Below are 21,602 nucleotides of genomic sequence, written 5' to 3' on the forward strand. Positions count from 1 at the left end.
ATATTAAAATAATTCGAGAAGAAGAATGATTTCACAATAGCAGAGATAATTATATGATGCAATTCATATATCTTCAGCACACAGAAGCCTGTTAAAATGGATTGATTTATTCTTATTTATAGGAGGTGTTTCTCCATTTCTTTTCAACAAAAAAAACATAATCGAATTTCATTTGTTTATCTTTATTTTTTAAATTAGAGGTTTTTAGTTACATAGTTATGGCACCAAATTTACACCAAACAAAAAGATTCTTCTACAATTCAACAAATATATAATATTTGAAAATAATAGTCTTCATGTGATTCATGATGAAATAATTTATTACTTATTTTCCTGTGGTACTGGCGACTTTTATCTGTAACAGAAAAAAAAAGTAGGTAAGCAATAAATACAAATATACAAAAAATTCATTTTTCATCTTTCCATATTGACCTGATAAAAAAAGATTCATATACAAAGGGTTTTCCTATGGAAGGTTTTATTCTGATTGATTTTTTTTTTGAGAAAAACATATGAATATATTATCAGTCGAATGATTGCAGCGTCATTTTGTTATAAACAGAAGAAGAATCTCTGGGATAATACAGAGACAAGTATTTGAAAACATCGGATAGTAAAGAATGATTCACCTATTTTTTTATATCTTCAAGAGGACACATAACACTCATAAAGCTGCTCATGTCCTCCTCACTCTGCAACTGTCGAAAACGAACTGTCACTGAGTTGTCAAATGCACCACTAGAGACCAAGCGTACTGTTGTTGTACCACAAGCTATCATCTCCTCAAATTTACCTAGAATTAAAGGAAAATGTAATCAGTTGTCAGTTCGTACATAAAAATTCCTATATCGTGAATATTTTTGTAACTATTATATAATACATTATATCCATTCAAGTGAAATGGAATAATATCAGCCAATCTCTCAATATGAAGCATTTGCAGAGGTTTCAGTTTTTTGCTTTAATTGGAAGAAAAACGTAGGTAAAATGCATCGAATGCTCCTGATGGAAGTTCAAGGAGACAATGCTACAACAGATAAATCATGTAGGGAAAGCTTTCGACCTTTCAGAGTTGAAGAAAAGCTTTCTCTTGACACACCAAAAAAAAAAAAAAAAACACTCGAACATTACCTGGCCTTGAACTCAATCCACAAACAGCATCAGCCATAATCATATGAGAGTTGTCCAGTCCAGTAGATCCACCAATCTGAACGTAGTCGTCCAATCCTCTCTTTTGACACTACAAATTGATATTTTACTAGAAGGAACCTTAAAAAAATCACCTCCCACCTTATGAATGGTGCCCGTTTCTATCTCCATACTTCTCGTATCGGATCTGACGATCCCAACATTTATGGCTTCCACTTTCACGGCAGATGGAAATAAGGTGCTCACGCTGCAATTGGATCGTTTTTCGTAATTTCGCAAAGTGTAGATATCTTCGAAACCTTGGAGAAGGATGTTACAGGCTGGAATCAATGAAAGATCCTGAAATTTTCGGTTTCTTGGAAATTGAGTGAAATTACAGAAGGGCACAGTTACATATGAGCCTTTGACACATTGCAAATTTATCAACTGTCCAGTATGGCACGTGTTTTTCCAAGATCGCAATGGAATTTTGCTAGTGTATTAGCCATCACGCCTTTGAAGTTCAACTCAGTTGGAGTTTCATGAGAGGGTTCAATAATATCATCAAGTCTGTGATACTGAATGGGTTTAGGACGAAAATTAGTTGAAAGATTGATAATATCAACTTAATCTTGCCAGCACAAGTTATCATGCAGATGTATTGTTTCACTAGTTTCACACATAACTGTTTATTATTTGCATCATTTGTCCATTCAACCTTCATTTCATCTCAATGCAAATTTCTATTATGTTTCTTGAAAAAACTCTGTATCTTTTCTGCAACGCCAAACTTATAAACTTTTTAGGTCACTCATAAAGAATAAAAATTCGGCATTCAGATCCTTCTATCCGACTTTACTATAATGGAAATGGTGAATCGAAAATGAATAGATTAGAGTTCATGGAATGGCTTTCAGGGCCACAATGGTTTTAACAATGGAAGCGTTAATTGGGAAGAAAAGAATTAGAAGCTGTTTTGAATTGGATAGCAGTCCACATTCACTGATGGGATATTTTTATGGAATTCTTTCTTGATGGAGATGATTTAATAGGCTTGCATGGATATTCTACGAAAAATATCTTACTCCCAGTTCAGAGATTCAGATGACAAGGAAGTCCGTTTTTTCATCACAATTTGTGTTGAAGTGACAGCAAAACTTCTATTTTATTACTGAATACATATCTCGAAAAACAATTTTAATCTCACTCAATAAAAATTGCCAAAGCTTTTTTACTTATACATTTTTTGTTCATACTAGAACATTCTTATACTGAAACGAGTACTAATATACCTTGATTAAAATTAATTCAGATGCATACCACCACCTGATATGAATATGCTCATATTCGTAGCGTAACCATCTGAATTGAACTAGCAGCCAGGACAACTAAATAGGGAACGTTCCACCGAAAAAAAAACAGATGCTGACTATGGTTTCGGTCTCATTTGACCTCGTCAGAGCAACACAACTGCTTCTTCAATAGAAAACGCTTGGAATTGACGGATCCTAATTGAATACTGGTAGTAGCTTCTGAGTATTATGGATTAGACCTCGAGCGCCATCCAGTATGAAACCTATACACTATTCAATCCCTCTCAGATCGAAACCCAGACAAGGGCATATGTCCTATATTCCCTTCGATTCAAATCGTATAAACCTTGTTTTGGCTTGGATTGAAAAAAAATCTTTGAAATATATGTACTAGTTACCAATCAGCCTATAACTGTGAAATCGTTCATGACCAAAAACAATTCAGAACCAAGATTATATCAGTATCAAATCATCGATCACCTTCATTGACACAAACATATATTTGTGAACTTACGGGTAGGATTCCTGATGAAGTGGACTGAAATCGAGAATCCAGATCCTCTGTGGGGCATCCTGTACTGTATGAGAGCGACGTTCGAAGAGCTAATGAAAGTCTGTTTGATTTTCCGCTCATCGCAAAATTCTCTGAATCGTCCTTCGACTGGCAGAAGGTAGTCGTAAGGACTTGGAAATAGCTCACCGTTCAATTCCCAGCCGTCCACAAACTGTAAAAAGTTTCATGAAATTGAGTGAAAAACAATGGATAATCGAACATGTCAGATGTTTCGTCGAAATGTCGAACCGTTGGAAAGCGTTCGGATGAATTTTCCGCATTGCCGCATCCAACGTATCCAAATCTCAATCTCACAGTAGTAGCTAACTCATTTATTTGTCAAAAATATTGTTGTACTTATATTAATTGAAGAGGCAATAGTGAAACTTACCGCTACCAGCCCTCCATTCGAGCATGGCACATCAAAATACGTGAACCGCACTTCCACCCTCTGATGAGGTTCGGCTTGAATGTAAATACCACAAACATTGCCCTCCACTACATTGGCTTTATGGTAAAATTCACCTTCGTCAGATGTCATGAATAGACACTCTGAAAATGGAAATTGAAAAAAACCATCATCATTTATTCAGGAATTAGTATGCGTAAAAAAGTGACACTTTAATTTGACCATGAATTTTACAGTTTCATTTCAATAGGACCAGCATAAAAGCCAAGAAACCGTGAAGAAGTTAAGGTGGGTTTTAGTGGTTTGAATTCAAGTGATATTAATGACTCTAAGTAGCATTTCATCCAGAAGGTGTGTTGAGGTATTTCTTCCTGAAAAGTAACAATTTGCTAGGAAAAAAAGCGAGTTATGTGATGGAATAACAGGTGTATCATTCTCCTAACACCAATACAAATTAACCTCTTCATATTGAGTCCCACGTTGGGCGCCAAATGAATCGTTTAAGTTGGGTTTGGATGGTTCAAGTGACACCAACGACTCTTCCTGAAAATCAAAATCTCTATAGATATAATACAAAGAGGTAAATTTACTCTCGTAGATGCTCGTTTTCATGATTTTCAAAGCAGAATCAAATTTCAAACTAAACAACCGAATATAGTAGTCATTTATTTCATCTGCAACACTGACAAGTACCTCCATGGACCTTTTGTACGCGTTGCTACACATGACCAGTCTGTTATTTTCAGATTTTGAGCCGAAAATGATCTCAAACGATTGGATTGGATCTGAATTGAAATGAACTGGCTCGCACCTTCAATTGAATTGAAGGAAGAGCCCATTCATTTCAATTCCGAGTCATCGACCTTTGCCGCGATAAAAGATGAGCCCACTTCAATTATTGCTTCGGATAATCCCCTTTGTAGTGAACAAATTGCATTTACTACAAACACGTCTTGGAGAACGAATTGCACCCTTAGAAATTCTAAAATCGTGTAGGCGTCCGTTCAGATCGCCGGACTCTAATCTCAATCTCATGAAACTTAATGAACCGAAACGGTCTGTGTGGATTGCTTAGAGGACGAAACAGGATATTAGAAAGATGAAGAAATATGGAAAGGTTCAATCAGTTAAGTGAGAAACAAAATTCGTATTTCAAAAAATTCACAATTTTCCCACGTTCAATCAAAATTGAAAGAAAGCACCACAGTCATCATAGTTTTTCTGGCATTTATTAAGCAGTTTTCAGTCAAAGGTAGATTTTCTTCAGCAGTACCCACACCCTACACTCTAGAATAAAGAAAGTTTAATTCACTTATTCAATGAATATTTTTTACCTGTTACTATATGCTCATTAGACCTCTTCGAACGAAGGGAGAGATATGGAGGTAGATTATTTACAGACAGCCTCCTGTCGTTCAGCAGTTTTGGGTAGGTATTTGAAGTCTGAAAGAAAAAATTTACACAGTCAGTTATAAGTGGGAATTATTTTGGATGCTTTAGAATTGTATGGATTTCGAGACATTGCAGCAGTTAGAAATGACTGTCGTTGAATGCGCCACTGTACCTTGTCGAGTTTGGTAAATCATCCAAGTGGATAATGGCCACAATAACCAGGTAGAATACTGTAACTCATCCAACATTGTGAAAAAATTATTTGTAGTAACGTGCGTTCAAAAAAATTCGTCGTCAAGTAGGCTATGGAATTTTGAACGTCGATATATCGTGTCTAAACGTAATTCTTAGCTCGTGCTTTACTATTTTCCAGGTGAACTGTCATTTTAGTATTTTAGGTTGTTGTTGAATTAAAATTATCAGCAAATTATAAAGATGGTTTTTACGGACGTGTGAAAGACTTTTACTATGGAATTCTACTTCAAAATTGGAAAGAAAATTGAAGGAAAATGGAAATATTCTGTTCCGGCGACTTCATTGAAGCCTATGTTGCTGTAGATTATTAAGAATGAATTTTTCCATTGTACTGTTTTGCGATGTGTTGACGAAACAGGTACATATGTTCAAACAAAAAAGGAAGTGGTATACCAAAAAAGAAAACTCTAGAGTTCAGTAATAATGAAAACATGGTGACAGAAGCTTGACAAACCTCTCTTCAGATTTTATCTCAAGTGGATGGAGTATCCGTTGGCATATGCCACCCGATTTTGAAAAAAAGATATCCATTTGTTTCCATAAAGATTGACATGTTATCAGAAACCTGAAAAGGTTGTGATTACCTAACCTTGTAGCATCCCAGAAAAATTGGAGTTCAGTATCATACTGAACTTATGCATATACTGACAGTATGCATCAGTCAAAGGTAAAATGTGGACCTACTTTCTTTATGGAACTTCAATAGCAGAACGTTGTGAAGGAGAAAGCATTATGCCTTTTTATAGCTGAATTGAATTTTAATAAATTGTCCAATAGCTATTTTCATGTAATTCAGTTCTTTTAGTTTAGTCATGGATTTTCAGTAATTCAATATTTATAGAGAATTAATAAACATTTTATTGAGAATCTTACTGTGATTTATTCATATGACTGAAGTAACTAGAACCTTCTTACAAAAAAACATACTACCACGATCAATTCAAGATTCGTGTCTCTTACGTATGAAAATAGTGGACGGTTAAAATTTTTACGAAGAACTTTTCTAACCGCCTCAGAATGTTTGGATTCTTGTCATCTTACTCAATGAAAGAAATGCTTTTCGAACGTTGGGTGAAATTTACAGGTAACCTTTTCTGAAAAGTGCCTTTCCGTACAAAATTACGATATATAGGTTAATGTCATCATTGTTTACATTTTGGGAAGATGAAGTAATTCAAGGAAAGACATACGTTCAGCCACCGAACATCAGCCTTCAAAATTTCATAGCCTACTTGACGACGAATTTTTTTGAACGCACGTTATATCTCATCTCTGACATTTCAATATTGCTCCATGTTCAGAGGTTCTGTCTGTGATTCTGACCATAAAGATTGATGAGCCACTTAATAATGGCCCATAAATCCCAACTGATCCATCGATGATGGATTAAATGCACAATATTTACGTATTTGTTACAGTGCAATACGCTTTCAATGCTCCTCATTTGCAAATGGGGAAGTTATGCTTTTATTGACTTCTTTAGAGAAGATACGAGAGGTTTTTTGAGGAAAATCGAGTGTTATAGTCACAGATAAAAGGTTTTGGAAAACTCATTAGTCGAATGAATAGAGCCTCAAATTGTATATAATTCACGAAAGGTAGATATTGTGCAGTCCACAATTCCTGTGAAACAATGCCCAACATATATTTGAAACTACGGAATAAATACTCGTCACTATTGACAATTTGAAGAATATTTATGTACTTCTGTACTCTAGAGGTCCGAAGTATCTACGTAAGCTTTCAGAATAATGAGGAAAATACTGTTGGATATAAAAAAGACTGTTAGGGACCATTTCCTTCACGATGATACAACTGTAAAGGAGAATTGCATGCTTCAATAAAATTCACGAGGAATAAGAATAATTCTATGGATGAAATGGAGTATTTGCAATTGGTTTCGGATTTTAGATGAATTGTGGCTGACCTAAATACGAACATAGAGGTATAAAAGTCTTGTCAGAACTCAAGGATAGTGATGCATATCCGTATATTTTATTTCAGTTAGATGAACTCACAACGATAGCTCTATTCGACGTATAAGTATCATTTGAAAAATCGAGTTTATTTTATGCTTCGTGCAATAATTTTAAAGAGTAATTCATCTATCAGCTGAATATTTCTCCTCGACGGGTGCGTCTGCATAATTTCTGCAGTTTCCAGCCAATCTCCCTCTCCATGCAATGAACAATATCACGATAAACAGGAACTAACAACCATTAGTGCAGACTCCTCTAACAACAGCTCAGCATAAAGGCGATTAAACAGATAATTATATTGAATGTTCATGTGTGGATTCCAGATTATTTGTTTGCTAGGACGATAATCTACTGTGCTCTACAGAGGGCAAATTTAATATTCAGCTAGTAACAAGCTGTTTCGTTTTCGGAATTCGTTAACACGTGCTGGAAAGTTGAGCTTAATACAGGGTTCAATTGTTTCATTTGAATCTGAATGGCAAGTAGTCAATATGGCTGACTCAATATCCGGTCACAACTTGAGAAGGAAGCTTCTGTTTCTACACATATTGAATAACCTAAAAACATTCCACACTTGGAATTCATTTCAATATTACAAAGAAAGGAGAGGTCTGAAAATTCATAAGTACCAGGTCGATATGATTGGCTAGATGAAAACAGATTCAAAAGAGGTTTTATTGCTTTATATACAGATTCCGAATCATTTTTAATTGATTTCGCTAATTGTCTCCTTTCATTTTGGCTTTATAAGCTTTCCTTTTCTTCGACGGATTATTTCAAAATAGAAACATAGAATTACAAGATTGTCGCTAGGATAATTTACACAAACAATACCTACACGTGTTTCGCAATCACAATAGCATCTTCAGGATGAGAAAGGTACACCCAGCTGTGGTAATTATTCGGTTCATCAATTCACAATTCACATTCGTGGAGGCTGTTTCATTTTAATTCGGAAGCATTCCACAAACACGAATATAACGACCATATTTCATAAACTCGAGTGGTTTTAATTTCCGGATTAGCGAATGGTGGTGATAGATTTCCAACATATTTGGACGTTTTGTTAATCAGCGTTCAGCTGGGTTTGGAACATTACTGGATTGATGATTGAGTGTTGACAGAATCTCGTATAAACGTATGATGTACCTACATAACATGGTGGGATGATTAGTCGATAGTATAACAGAATAATTAGTCTTTCAAGAAGACAGGTAAATTGTCCCTCATTTTTGAAGTGTAATGTAGCTTGCTTTCTGGTGGAGTGAGAGGAGGCATGCTAAAAAACCCATTTCAACCCCTCAATCATTTTTGAAGTACCTACAGTTTGTTCCATTCTCGCTAATTTCTGTTATTCCCAAAAATATGTACATATAAAGAAGACGTTATCTCCACTGGTCAGTTTGATAAGTTTTTCTGGTGGAACCATGGTATAGGCAAACGATTACTCCATATTTCATATGTGAAATTATAAATAAGTGAGTTATTCAGTCATCTGTAAAGTCCATCGATTCACAGACGTAGCAGCTTGTAAAACTTATAATAAAAAGATTAAGTTTAATATAGTCAATATATGCAATATTGAGAAATTGGCCATTATGAAAAGCTGAGACCTGACACAGGCATATATCTTGCTTGTTGTGTGAAAAATGTTAATTATTACTCCCCTGAAACTGCCTGCAGCATGTTACCATGCATCATTATTTTTCGTTGGCATTTCGTTTTTTTTTTCCTCAATAATGAAGAGTGAAAAAGTTCCTCTGAGATTTACTTTCTACGTGAAAACTGATACTGATAGATTTTCTGTATTGAACGTTTTTGTATTCGTTATTTTTAAGGTTGCTAGTTATCACTTCTCTCCTTTCAAAAAATCGCAAAAAATATTATTTACTATTTGGAAATTGAAAAACGATTTTTTCCGAAGTGAACTTCTACACTAACAGAACCCTCTATATTAGTCTATATTATCAACTTATACACATCTAGGGCCCGGTACTCTCAAGTGCGAATGACTAAATTTATTCGATAGATAAGTCTTATTCTTAGGATAAGTAAAAAGGCTGTGTTTTGACTTTCAGATAGTGTTATTCATCGAATAAATCTGTCATTGAAACTTAATAATAAGAGTTTATTTGTCATAGATCGAATGTCAGTACGTCATTATTGGTTGAATTTTTTAGAATCTTGATGTATGGTTATTCTTTGTGTAATTTTCACGAAATATTTGGTTTCTAGTTGGAATTATGACAATTTCTACAATGCGGTGTCCTATTACACTAATAAACAGTGTTACACATACCGTGTTTTCATAGAATTGTTGTTTGTCAAATAATTTCATCTGAAAGCACCGAATTAAGTTATCCTTCAGATAGGAAATTATTTGACAGATACTTATTCACATTGAATAAAATTTATTCGAATGTGAAAGTACCGGGCCTAAATCGTTAATTTGAGTAATATAATAACCGTTGCATTCACCAATTTGCAACTACTTAACACAAATGATTTCAGACATGTACCTAGGTAGGTAACATTTTCAATTATTTTTTCATCGGAAGCTTTTCATCTACTTTGTCGTGATATTATCAGTTCTGGCTAATGTTTCATGTCAAATACGTACACTCATTACTATATATTTATGATTCTGAGGGCGGCAATCACAGGATTATCCAAAAACCAATCATGATTACTCCATGGCAATCCCAAAAAACTGAAGCAAGAACTTTTCCAGCAGATTTTTGGACACGAAACTTCTTAGGTTTTGGAGAACCAGAGTGTCGCCATTCCATCGATTGTTGCTTTGTTTCTGGATCGTAGAAATGTACCCAAGTCTCATACATAGTAACAATTCGGTTCAAGAAGTCTACATCGTTTCCAAATCGAACACAGATCGAACACGACGCTTCTACCCTTGCACGCTTTTGGTCAACATTCAAACATTTGGGCATCCATTTTGCAGGAATTTTTCTCATGTCCAAATTGAACTGAACTATATGATCGCGTTCGTATGAAATATTCAGTGCTTCAGATATCCGTTTTAGCCCAATTCGATGGTCTGATAAAATTGTCATGAACTGCATCGATATTTTCGGGAACTGACATAGAAACTGGCCTTCTCGATCGGTCATCATCTTTAATGGAAAATTTACCTCTTTTGAAGCTTACAGTCCAATTTTTCACGGTCGCATAGGAAGGACATTGATCACCAAGGATATTAAGCATATCTTCGTAAATCTGCTTACCTTTTAACCCTTTTAAATACAGGCATTTGATGATGGCTCGATACTCCAATTTTTCGATTTTCACAATTTCGGTGAACATCTTCTTTCTCTTATTTATCACTTAACTCTGGTTTACTTTCTTGACCTCAAACTTCACACTGACACTTCTAATGAGTTATCGTTCGTTGCTATGTTAACGCAATATTTTTTTTATGCATGGAACTGGTCTACGCTAACTAGATATCAATACATCCTTGTAAGGTTATCTTGCTCATAACGTCTTCTTTCAATGTAAATACCACAAAGTTTCATCGCTGGAGCAAGACCACACTCGATTCTCGAAAACGTGGGATCCACTCCAGAACATATTATATTGTCGAAAAGAAAAGAACTACTCCTTCAATATCGCGGAAAAGTTTTCTAATAAACTGTTCAGTGTTCCATTTCAAATTTCGAGTTTAAGCAATCATTTCTACCTACAGAAGAAGAATTTGGTTTTCTTTCATTTACATACCTTCAACTTCTTGTACTTTTCGATCAAGTTGCTCCATTCAACAGGAATTTTGACGTTTATATTCTGAAATTCCACGAAATCATAGTGTGCTCTGAATATATACCTAGAATATAATTGTATTTCCTTGAAAGTTCAGGGAAGAGAAAGATTTTCCGATCGTAGAAAAGCATGATTAAAAAAAATGTAACTCAGAAAGATCAAGTTTTTAATTTACCGTGTCAAGGTATACAGAGGGTCTCAAATAAAAAACAGATATTTTGATTTCTACTGAAATGTCTCTAAATATTTGAAGGAATAGATTTATTGGTTATTAGGCGATTATAATGGGAGGAACACTGCCATAATTCATCATATGATAAAGATGAATCATTCATGTATATTCATCATCATGAATCCATAATTTTCTGTGTTAATACTCACCAAATCAGCTGATCGTCCCACCTCCGAATCGCCACCACGTGGCATGCCATTCACCGCCAACACCACCCAAAAAATTACGAAAACTCCGGCGGCAGCATAACGCTGATGGTTCATCCTAACAGGTGGCAGGAACTTTTCCGGATATTCCTCGCAAGTTCCGACGCACAGTGACGCTAAAACGCGCGAACGACGGCGTTTAAATAGAGCGTCGCGACGCCCCGTAGCCGACCAACCGCCCCTCCGCTACGAGGATGTTATGGGGATGTCTTTCTTAACGGCAGTTTATCTCATAATCAGCGCTCGCACAAATAGTGAGAATTATGCTGTTTACTTCATGTTCATCGCTCCTGTTTATCTTGCACTAATTCACTAATAACACACCCTATGTAGTGGGCGCTGAGATGCTCCTGTTTAAGGGTTGATCAAGGTGAGATTTTCGCCTAATGACTTTCTTTGCGGGTGGAAGTTTCCTCAGGGATCTTCTGTGCAGATAACTTCGATTATCTTCAAACTGATCACTTTAACCTTTGTGTATTGTCTGATAATGATCATATTCAGTATGTGTGGCGCACAGCTTTGTGCCAAAGCCCTGTGAATAAAAAGCAATTATTGTTGATTAATGTGTAAACCTATACGTCTTATCAATGTTTAACGTTTCCTTTAAAAACAAAGGGCCTTTATTCATCCCTTTGCACAGGAACTCCAACACCCTCGGGAAAATTTTCACGATTCTCTTCCTGTGAAAAAAGATGAAGGAATTTTTTTCAGTGAATAATAACCTCAGATAAATTCCTCTTTCATTGGCCTTCCTTGAGACCACGAGGGATATTTGTTCGCAAATCACTAAATCAGTTGAAATTCAATTAAACTTTCTAATACTCTTCTTTCTCGTTTGAAGTTTATTAATTTATTTAATTTTATTTACTTGGCACTTTTGCACATCTCTCAGAAAATGTTTTGATCTCATATATTTAATTATAACTCACTTTTTCTCTGGTATCCTACTTTCACCAACTATTTTATAACGCACTTAACATATAAAACCTCACTTAGATGACAAAATCGGACAAATAAAACTGAAAGATAACATCGAATGAACGAAAACGTAAATAATATTTACAGTGAGCTTGGTTGATAGAAAGACAGCCATTGTCTGAGCTTTCATTTGAAATTCTTTTGCATTACTGTGGATTTAGGTGGACGTTATCTATTGAAGAATTTATTATGTTTGTTTGAACCTTATTGTCTCGGTTACTTTTCTGTTTATGCCTAGTTTTCGAATGGCATGCGCATCAAATCGAGGAATTTTACACTTTTTTTTTCGTAAAACTTGAGTATCAATATCACCTACTGGTCAAATAAAAAAAACTAGAATAAACATCATTTCCAAGATTTCTGACGTCTTATTTTACCAGTAATTTTTTTCATAGGCAGATAACTAACGAATTTGTCATTAATTGTTGAATGCGAAAGATGAAAACAGTGCATATGGAGTATCTTCCTACAAAAATCGTATTCAACTCACTCAAAATACTCATAACCATTAAAAAATGTTCTAATCTTCTGCATACTCTATGTCCGCAAAGAAGGGGTTAAACTGCAGAGAATACGAACTACTCCTTCTAGCATGTTTGCCCCTCAAATTTCGTGCAATATTCGAATATCGGTTCTAAGACAAGAGCCAGCTTCCTATCATGAATATTCATACCACTTTACCTCAAAATCTGCAAAAGAGAACAGTGACAAACCTTTCAATGAATTACTTTCCTATTCATTATCATCTTCACCGAAATTATTCAGAGTTTCACAATTCGTTTTTTTTTTCTGTGACGCAAATCCACGTAGGAACACAATGACAGATAAAAAAATTTTGTTCCATTGGAAGTGCCCACTCAAACATGTTGGGTAACACTGGCTCAAGTGTTTTAATTACTTTAGTGGGAGATTAAGCAGTTTATAGCTGTTGATTAAGTGCTGGCAAATTGTTTTGATCGTTTTATCGCATTTTCTGAAGAAACTTAATGGGGTGCTGGCTCTAGAATGGCTTCGAAATGTAGATTTCTTGTTTCTGAATGCGTAAATGAAGGACTTATAGAACGTCTATTAATCAATGCAGTTCGTTTCGTTTGAGAACAACTCAATCTTACCTTATCAGAGAAGATGCATCCCTTTTTATGTATTTTTGATGAATAGAGTGGGTTAAAGTAACGCACAGGATTTTCATTCAACATTTTGCCAAAATACTCGAGCAATCTGCATTTCATACTACGCAATTTCTCATATACAATTGAAGAGTTTATCATCCACCCTGTAGGAGGGTTGGAGTGTCTTAAATTTTATACAAATTTATTGTTTTACCTTCCCTTTTACCTGTATGGAAAATGAGAAGTTGGCCAACTTGAAATTGAAACACGTTTTCCTGTGTTCAATGGATCCACATTCATTTCCTTAAAAAAACAGATGAGATAGAAAGGACTGCACCCAGGTAGGTACACTATCAAAGGTTATCCTGTAGCACCAGTATCAGGAACGTTTCACCGCAGAATCATTCACTCCATCAGTGACAGCTCGTCAGGGGCAACAGGATCGGCATTGCCGACCCAACATAAAAATCGAGTGTACATTATAAATGTAGAGTTCCACCTTTAGAACGAGCTAGAGAAACAAGTATAGTGAAGTTGGTGCTGTAGTAGGTACCCCCAACCCAACATTGGAGCAGTATTTGATTTCTGTCGATTTTGGCCTTGTATGAAGTACAGTGGCATTAGTTTTTATTATATTCTTTCACTCATTCAAATCTTATGAATTTTCAATCGAAATAATCGAAAAACCAGTTGTTACTGAGTGTTTTCCTTTGATTATTCGATTTGAGATACCTCTTTTGTCGTTACTGTGAATACTGATTCGAAAAATTCTGGATTCGTTCCTGCTTTTCTCGAACATGCGATAAAGGAACTGTTTATGAACCACCAGCTGAGTTTGCTGAAAAAACACATCAGTTAAAACGGGATAAAAATTGGGAAATATTCCCTGAATGGTTTTTTCCCTTCTTTACGATTTTAACCATGGCAAGAATTTGGGTTATGAATGCTTCCTCAGAGGTATATTCATTCCGAAACACTGTGCGGTTTTTAATAAATAAGTTCTAACAGTGCAATCACAATAAGGATGAGAATTATTGGCAAATTTTTCATATTAAGAGGAAACAATGAAAGATTTATGGAAAAGATCTTGTACTTATAGTAAAGTTATAGATATGTAAAAATTTAACAACATATTGAAAAAACATCGATTCAATTTAATTGAAACCCAATCACCATGGATGAAGAATCAATACGTATCACTAGAAGAATTGAAAAAGAAATTTGTTTGAGTTCTCAACAGCTCCTGAGTTGACGAACATGCTTTACTGATTTCTTCTATTCATCTCATGTTATAAATTCGTGAAATATGTAGGCAGTAACACAGAATGAAGAAGTTTTTAATGATACACTCAGCATTTACTGGAAATCTCTTTCTAACTGTTAACAAAGTGTTTCATTGTGAAGATATCGAGCTCCTATATTGTAAGGAATTATGATCACCTGAATCCTAATAGATTGAATAGAAATCAGAAACGCTTGTTAATTTTCATTATCGATGTTTCGCTCGATTTTTTATGCCGACGCAACAGATCTGAATCTGGGAATTGGTATGAAATTTCGAAGGTTATAAGTTTCTAATTATTCCACAGAGTTCATTAAAGTTCGTTTCGGTAGGTATCTTATGAACTTTGATCTAATAAGGAACCTCCTTTGCTTGATTTTTTGCGCTCTTATCAAAGAAATATTCGAATTTTCTTTACTTCACTTACTTTTTCGAAGCTGGTGGTGGAATGGTGATGAGTTGAAAAGTAAAGTTTAATCTGAAGCCTTCCTTGGAGAGTCTCCTTTAAAACAGTAAAAATCCTATGAAAATCGGTTGGATCAATCCAGAGATTAACCTGGAAAAGTAAAGAGAAAGACAACGTTTCAAAGGAGATTAGATTCAGATAAAGTGCCATTTGATGAGACCGAGTTGAACCTCCTGTAACTTTCAATATAGTGTCCACAGAGCTAGGAATGAACTATAGGCTGTTCTGAGACGTTGATTTCCTCCTCCATCCATGTTTTATTACCATTTTGAATCGCCTATATAATAATGATCGACTCCTCCCATCACGACAAAGCTCACTTAACTCTTTTACAGTTATTACACATTTGCGACCTTATTCTACGTAATGACCAACACCACTCCGAATTTTTGAATATACGTATGGATACTCCTCGGCCTAACTGTTCCTTCTGTCTTTGTGCCTTGTTGGTTCCAAATTATACATTTGTCCTGTTCCGTAAGACCGATTCGTACTACCGATATTTTAATGTGGTCCAATTATGTCGACACACCCCTAAAGCGCTCTTGCGAATCGTCGTATAAAAATAATTTTCTGGGAATTATCGATATTGTCTAGTCCGCGCTTTGGTGGAGATGAGATTCGAGTTCCATTTTCCGAAGAATACCTTTACCACTGTTTAGATACATGTATGGATAAGTGTGTGAGTTTAGTTTGGTTGTCCGACAATTTTAGTTTGATTATGAGTGATGAGAGTTGAGAGTTATCCAGATTATGTTTCATACATTTAATCTAGTAAATCATTGATTATATTTTCCTGTCTTGATTGAATCAATGTTTGTAATCGTGCTTTTCATCACAATTGAGAAGATATTTTGAAGTATCATATCCGTAAGTGAGAAATTTCAAGGTTTATTACTAGAAGAGTTGCTTTATTGGAATATGTATCACATTTAGATCCACGATAATGTTTCTGGAAGATACATGTCTCCAAAGTTGACATTCGAAAAGTTAAGTTCCGGAGAAGATGTGGTCAGTTGAAAAGAGTTGCTCTTTGAGAACTTGAGCGAAATATTATTTCAAATATCGAAAAATGATTTTATTTCTCCCTTCAAATAAGAAAAACTTTCAATTCCAAGTAGTTCTCTTTCAAACATATAGGTAGCTTATATTACAATTCCATATATAGATAAACCTATTTTATATCAACAAACACAGAATTTCAAATATAAAATTATGTCCCCACCAAAAGTCTGAAACCGCCACTGAGCTACACACGTGTAAGTAGTCTTAGCAGAAAGCTTATTCATAAGAGAGTCCTCCTTTCCTTGTTATAAGTGTAGCATGAGCTAGGATTCAGTGTAACTGGAAGGAGATGAGGAGTCTTCTGCGTTTGAAGTCTTGGCCATTGTTAGAAACACTCGTAGTTTAATTTTGTCTTCGATTTTCGATGACAAAGTTCTACAGCGACGTGTGGTACCGAATTTATTATACTGTGGCCACGTGTAGTATGACGACTAAGCGATTAAGGCATTTTTAGTGATTCATAGTTGTCCTATTTTGAAATCATGAGGGTTCAAAATGCGTAAACCGCGTGAGGGGATAAATGAATACTAATAATCTGCTCAACCTGATTCAGTATTCATTTTTAAACGCCCCTCCTGTAATTATTTTTTTCTGATCGCTGACATCCACACTTGATTGACATTCCAGTCGAGTTCTTCAGTTTTAGGGGAAATATTTCATTCGTTCATTCCACGTAGAAGCTATCATCGTTTTGACATCCAATTAAATGGTGAACGTCTTCAGAAAGAGTGGGGAGATTAAAGGGAGGAATGCTATTGAAAATGCAGCCACGAAAATTCTTCACCATAGCTAGTATGAGAATATGTTTATGTAGAATACGTTATCTTTTCTGATTATTCAATTAATTCATGCATTCGCTTTTTGAGAAACTGAACAAATACTGGCGTAAAGTCCTTGACAAATAATTAATTTGACTGAATAGGAAACTTTTACTGCTTTTGCACCAACATTCTGTCAGCTTCCAATAAATTTGTAAGTTTTATTAGAATCTTGTCCTCATTAATTTTGTGGGCATCATTTGTTAATATCTAACTATTGAAAACCTAAATGCTTCAAGGCATCATCTTCTCATTCAATTTAGGAATAAATGTCTTCAATGCCTAACCTATGAATTCTTTTCTCAGGCCGAATATGAAAGCATCCAGCATCCCATCCATACTGCTCATTTTTTCCACTCTAACCCTTGGAAACACCAATAATAATCGCACTTACATCCAGGACGAAAATTCCATTTGGTACGACGTGGGAGAAGTGACAGGTCTGCTCTTGAAAACATGTCTGGATACAGCCGCCACGCCGAAAACCGGATTGGAGTTTTTAGACGCGTTCCAGAACTGCCTACGTCGTAAAAGTTTGCTTGTTTTGAATAGATCGTTAAGGGCTGACGTTATAAGTATCGGCAAAGGAATCCAATTGGTTAAATATAGAGATGCGAATTTAACGCACTCAGACAGGTAAGTCGACGGAAAAAGCATCTCGAGTTTTCACCGAAGGGCACTTCCATTTTATTCAGATGATGCCCTGTCGTTCGAAATATTCCGGTCACTGAGCTCATGATGGGGAAACTGATGAAAGGAAAAAACGCGTGCCAGCAATATCGGAGAAATGGTGCAAATTTTGCTTAGTGGTCAATTATTCAGTTTTTTTGAATTATCTCCTCTCCTGGGCTTCAAATTGTTTTCACATTCATTATAAAAGTTGTAGAGCACAAAATTTTCTACAAATTTCGTCCCAAGCAATTTTTTCTACGTTTGAACGTTTTTGAGATAAATGGCTATGAATGTACATAATACTGGGTTTCTACCTTGACCTTGGCCTTTCGCATGTGTGGCTAAGCTCCTCGCTCTTATCACCCCTCTAGCTTGAAAACGGTTGAGGGTATCAAAAATTGCTTCAGGCAAAAGTTGAATAGAATTTTATTATCTACAACTTTTATTATGAATACAGAACCAGTACAGGTACAGAAAGGGAGATATTTCAAAAAAATGCCTTGTTATCATCTTCAAACTGTCACATTGAGAAAACCCCCCTGAATTGTGTCAGATTAATGAGTCAACACGTCTGCAACACCGAGATTAATCATCTGCTTGAAAATCTGACTTGCTCGAGTATGTGCAAGTAATTTTTTTGCATTTTTATTGAACAACTGTGACCTTACAACACATTCAAATTGTTAGTTTCTTAAAAAGTAGCTTCCTTCAGGTCTAATCAACATATCCTCTGAAAATTTTACCATTTTCAATGGTGTACCTGCTTAATTTTATTTTTTATACTCACTGACCGATGGAAAGAAGTCATATAGTGTTTTCCTACACGACTTTAAGGCCTGCATATTCTCCTTCTCCTCAAAGAAATTCATATTGAATGTATAACTCATAAAATCCTTCTTCCTTGCAGAGTGAACAGTAGAGGGTCGAGCAGATTCATAAGAGATCAGGTAGATTGGAACAATGAGGTATCACGAAGGCTTTTCGATCTATTCGATACCCATGAACTTAAAATAGATCTAAACTCTGATGACGAGACACAAGCAAGACACCGAGGTGAAGTATATTTTCATTTTTATGTGAAGACGATTATAATGACGAATTTTATGTGAAACCCTGAATAGTGTCCAGACGAGGTGTTAGTAAAATCGTATAACTGAACATATAGAGAATATTAATTGCTTATGATCACATAAAATTAGTCTGTTACCTCTTTTGAAATGTTTTATCAGAATATTCATCCTATATATCATTCTGAGTTGTTGAAACTGTTTTCAGGTCGCCGGAGGAAGGACAACATGATGGTTTCCCTCTTAGTATTCGCTATAGTAGCGGTCGGTTTGATAGTAATTCCCATGGGCTTCCAATTCCTGGCAGTGCTCGGTGGTAAAGCTTTACTCCTCGCCAAACTGGCACTCATCCTGTCGTCGATACAGGGATTGAAGAAGATAGCGACTAGCAGTTTCAATTACGGCCTCTACTCCCACTCAGCGCCTGGCAACCCATGTAAGTGACTGATTTTTTTGGGATAAGGGAACGAAGCATTCTATCCTCGGTTTCCTAAATTCAGTATCATCCGGGAAAATTACACAAATTGAATAGCGATGTATCGATTTAAGCTGCTGTGTTGATCTAATACCATACGAAGGAGAAACGTGGGATTCAATTCCGTTAGAGTGTTCTTGTTGCATACGTCGTTACAAGAGTTGAAGAGTGCTTGTTTGCTGATGATTCGATAGATGGACTGAGCACGCGTGGGTTGATATTTATACGCCAAAATTGGAGAACTCGTCGACAACTAAACACCCCTGTCTTTACGATCTAAATTTGCAATAATTTATGGAGATTCGGAAAGACTTTGGAATATTATTATACAGTGTTAGTCAAAGTCAAAAACCCCTTCCTTTCCCGAATATCATCTGATTATGGAAAGGACCTGTTTGAGTTGAGATATCCTGCTTAATAAAACTAGATTGAATCAATAAAATGTCATACATTAAAGGTATGCTGATGCACCTAATGGAACGACCCAAAAGTTTAGTTACGCCGAGTTTACGGGTTGTGGTTTTACCTCGCTTGTGTACTCGGAGAATTGAAATTGAATTAAAACAACTTGTGATATAATGCTTCCAAATTGACAATAGCAATAAAAAATTTTTATAATGTGGAGTTCTTCAAGGAAACGAAGTTAATATTGATGAAATATTGAATGGCCGATAAATGAAAGCAAAGCACCAAGAGATGCTAAAAGAGCTGCCCCTCTGAAGCAATACTATCTGTAGCCTAAGGGGTGTGAGTCTTTCTCATTTTATCATCCCATATACATATAACTTTGCACTTATTTGATATGCACACTTTATAATCGTACATATTGTTTTCCCTAATCTTTCAACTACTCAATTATTTCGCCAAAGAAATAACAACAGTCTGCATTTATTCTTCTTCCATGGGAATTTCCGTTTATTTGTTAAGTTTGAATAGTGGCTTGTCTAGATATTTTAGCTAGTTAGTTTCAGACGTTTCATTGATATTCGTCTCAAAAGGAGCAATTTCAGTAATTATTTTCTAGCAATCTTTGAGATGTACGTTTTGAAGGATCGAAAATATCAAACTCTTGCTGATCTTCGAGCGAACTTTTTATTCACCCCATTATTTCTACATTATATTTTATTAAGTGAAGGCTGGGTACTCACTATGTGCTATTATAGCGAGCCAAATTTTCAGGGCACTACGATAGACAATGGACGCATCACCCATCATCAACTTATGACTCAGCCCACGGTGGATATCACAGCAGTCATGAACCTTATAGCTTTTTACTCCATCCAAGAATAGATGAGGAGAACTGAGTTGGGATTATTGAATGATATTGAAAGTGTACCTTTTGTTCAAATAGCTCATTTATCAACGAATAGACTGATTCTTAACGAAAATTCGTAGTAATTGTCCCATCACTGCGATTACCTCAAGAGTTCGATTTAGGAAAAAATATTACAGCTTGGAGTTTTCGTACGAGAGGTGAAAAGCCTACTAAACAAAACTTCAATTTCTCTCAGTGGCAGATTAGTTTTCAAATGTTGAATTGGGGAAAAATAGAATCGTGGAATAACCTTCTCAGGGACGGTTTGTAGCATGAATACTGAATACTTCACAACTCTCATTATTCAGCCTTGATAAAGTAGATTCAATTACCAGGATCTCAGAAATCCCATGTAATAAATCAAAGTCCGAGGCAAATTGTAACAAATTCGACTATTTTTCTGGGGAAATCTTTTTGTGTGGACCTGTGGATGTAGCCATTTTAGAGAACAGCATTACATGGGATCCGATATAGCAGTTTTTAGAGATCTAAAATAGCAATTTTAAGTTCATTGAGATATGGAATGATATATCTATTAATTGAAATTGGAAATATAACACGAATTCCATAAATAGAGGTAGATTTTGATTCTCATTGAACTCATTCGTATGAAGTGTGGGTTCAACTCAATTTGAAATTAATTTATTTGAATCGATCGATATACCAAATGTGCGAATTCATTTTCGACATCATCGAACTATAACAAATAAGTTCGTGAAAATTACCACTTCATATATCCAATGTGTGTAATCTGAAGGAAAATGAAGACACCACTTCAATGCGTTAAAAAATTTATTCACAGCAGTGATGTCCACATCACCAATTAATCTAGATATCGTTTTGTCATAATCTTTATACTTAACTATTAGCCTTCACCTCTCAAAATTTCATGCTAATGTTCACATTAAACTGTCGACTTAAAGGGATAACCTATTTATAGTTAAACTCATAAAATGCATCCATTTTTATACTCTACCTGGTTATACCTGGGATTGTATGCCGAAAATAGCAAATATAAATTTTTAAATCACTAGCAGGCGAAAGGATCGATCTGATGGTTTGAACAAACAGACCATTCTTGAGCCCTCTAAATCAGCTGACATTCTCAGTTTGC

General features: G+C 35.5%; 2 protein-coding genes across 2 annotated transcripts; one reads left to right on the forward strand and one right to left on the reverse strand.

Moving 5' to 3' along the window:
- Positions 1-166: 166 nt before the first annotated feature.
- Positions 167-3,563, reverse strand: LOC123319333 (corticotropin-releasing factor-binding protein). The gene is made up of 6 exons (XM_044906245.1): positions 3,386-3,563; positions 2,956-3,166; positions 1,291-1,469; positions 1,132-1,240; positions 630-793; positions 167-355 (listed from the first exon to the last, which is right to left on the reverse strand). The coding sequence occupies exons 1-5, from the start codon at positions 3,533-3,535 to the stop codon at positions 630-632; spliced, it is 813 nt and encodes a 270-aa protein (XP_044762180.1). The 5' UTR covers positions 3,536-3,563; the 3' UTR covers positions 167-355.
- A 12,330-nt stretch (positions 3,564-15,893) lies between these two features.
- LOC123319338 lies at positions 15,894-20,529 on the forward strand. The gene is made up of 5 exons (XM_044906252.1): positions 15,894-15,935; positions 17,266-17,595; positions 18,539-18,684; positions 18,907-19,134; positions 20,353-20,529. The coding sequence occupies exons 2-5, from the start codon at positions 17,273-17,275 to the stop codon at positions 20,475-20,477; spliced, it is 822 nt and encodes a 273-aa protein (XP_044762187.1). The 5' UTR covers positions 15,894-15,935; positions 17,266-17,272; the 3' UTR covers positions 20,478-20,529.
- Positions 20,530-21,602: the final 1,073 nt, after the last annotated feature.

The sequence above is a fragment of the Coccinella septempunctata genome, chromosome 8 (genome assembly GCF_907165205.1).
Source record: "Coccinella septempunctata chromosome 8, icCocSept1.1, whole genome shotgun sequence".
In the NCBI taxonomy this organism is placed as follows: domain Eukaryota; kingdom Metazoa; phylum Arthropoda; class Insecta; order Coleoptera; family Coccinellidae; genus Coccinella; species Coccinella septempunctata.

Excerpts from the sequence above, each read along its gene's own strand:
- LOC123319333 (XM_044906245.1), bottom strand. The coding sequence starts at position 3,535 with ATGACATCTGACGAAGGTGAATTTTACCATAAAGCCAATGTAGTGGAG. Across the intron at positions 1,470-2,955 it reads CTTCATCAGGAATCCTACCC|CCTGTAACATCCTTCTCCAA; the intron begins GTAAGTTCACAA and ends CATTGATTCCAG. Across the intron at positions 794-1,131 it reads TGGATTGAGTTCAAGGCCAG|GTAAATTTGAGGAGATGATA; the intron begins GTAATGTTCGAG and ends CTTTAATTCTAG.
- LOC123319338 (XM_044906252.1), top strand. The coding sequence starts at position 17,273 with ATGAAAGCATCCAGCATCCCATCCATACTGCTCATTTTTTCCACTCTA. Across the intron at positions 17,596-18,538 it reads AATTTAACGCACTCAGACAG|AGTGAACAGTAGAGGGTCGA; the intron begins GTAAGTCGACGG and ends TCTTCCTTGCAG. Across the intron at positions 19,135-20,352 it reads CTCAGCGCCTGGCAACCCAT|GGCACTACGATAGACAATGG; the intron begins GTAAGTGACTGA and ends CCAAATTTTCAG.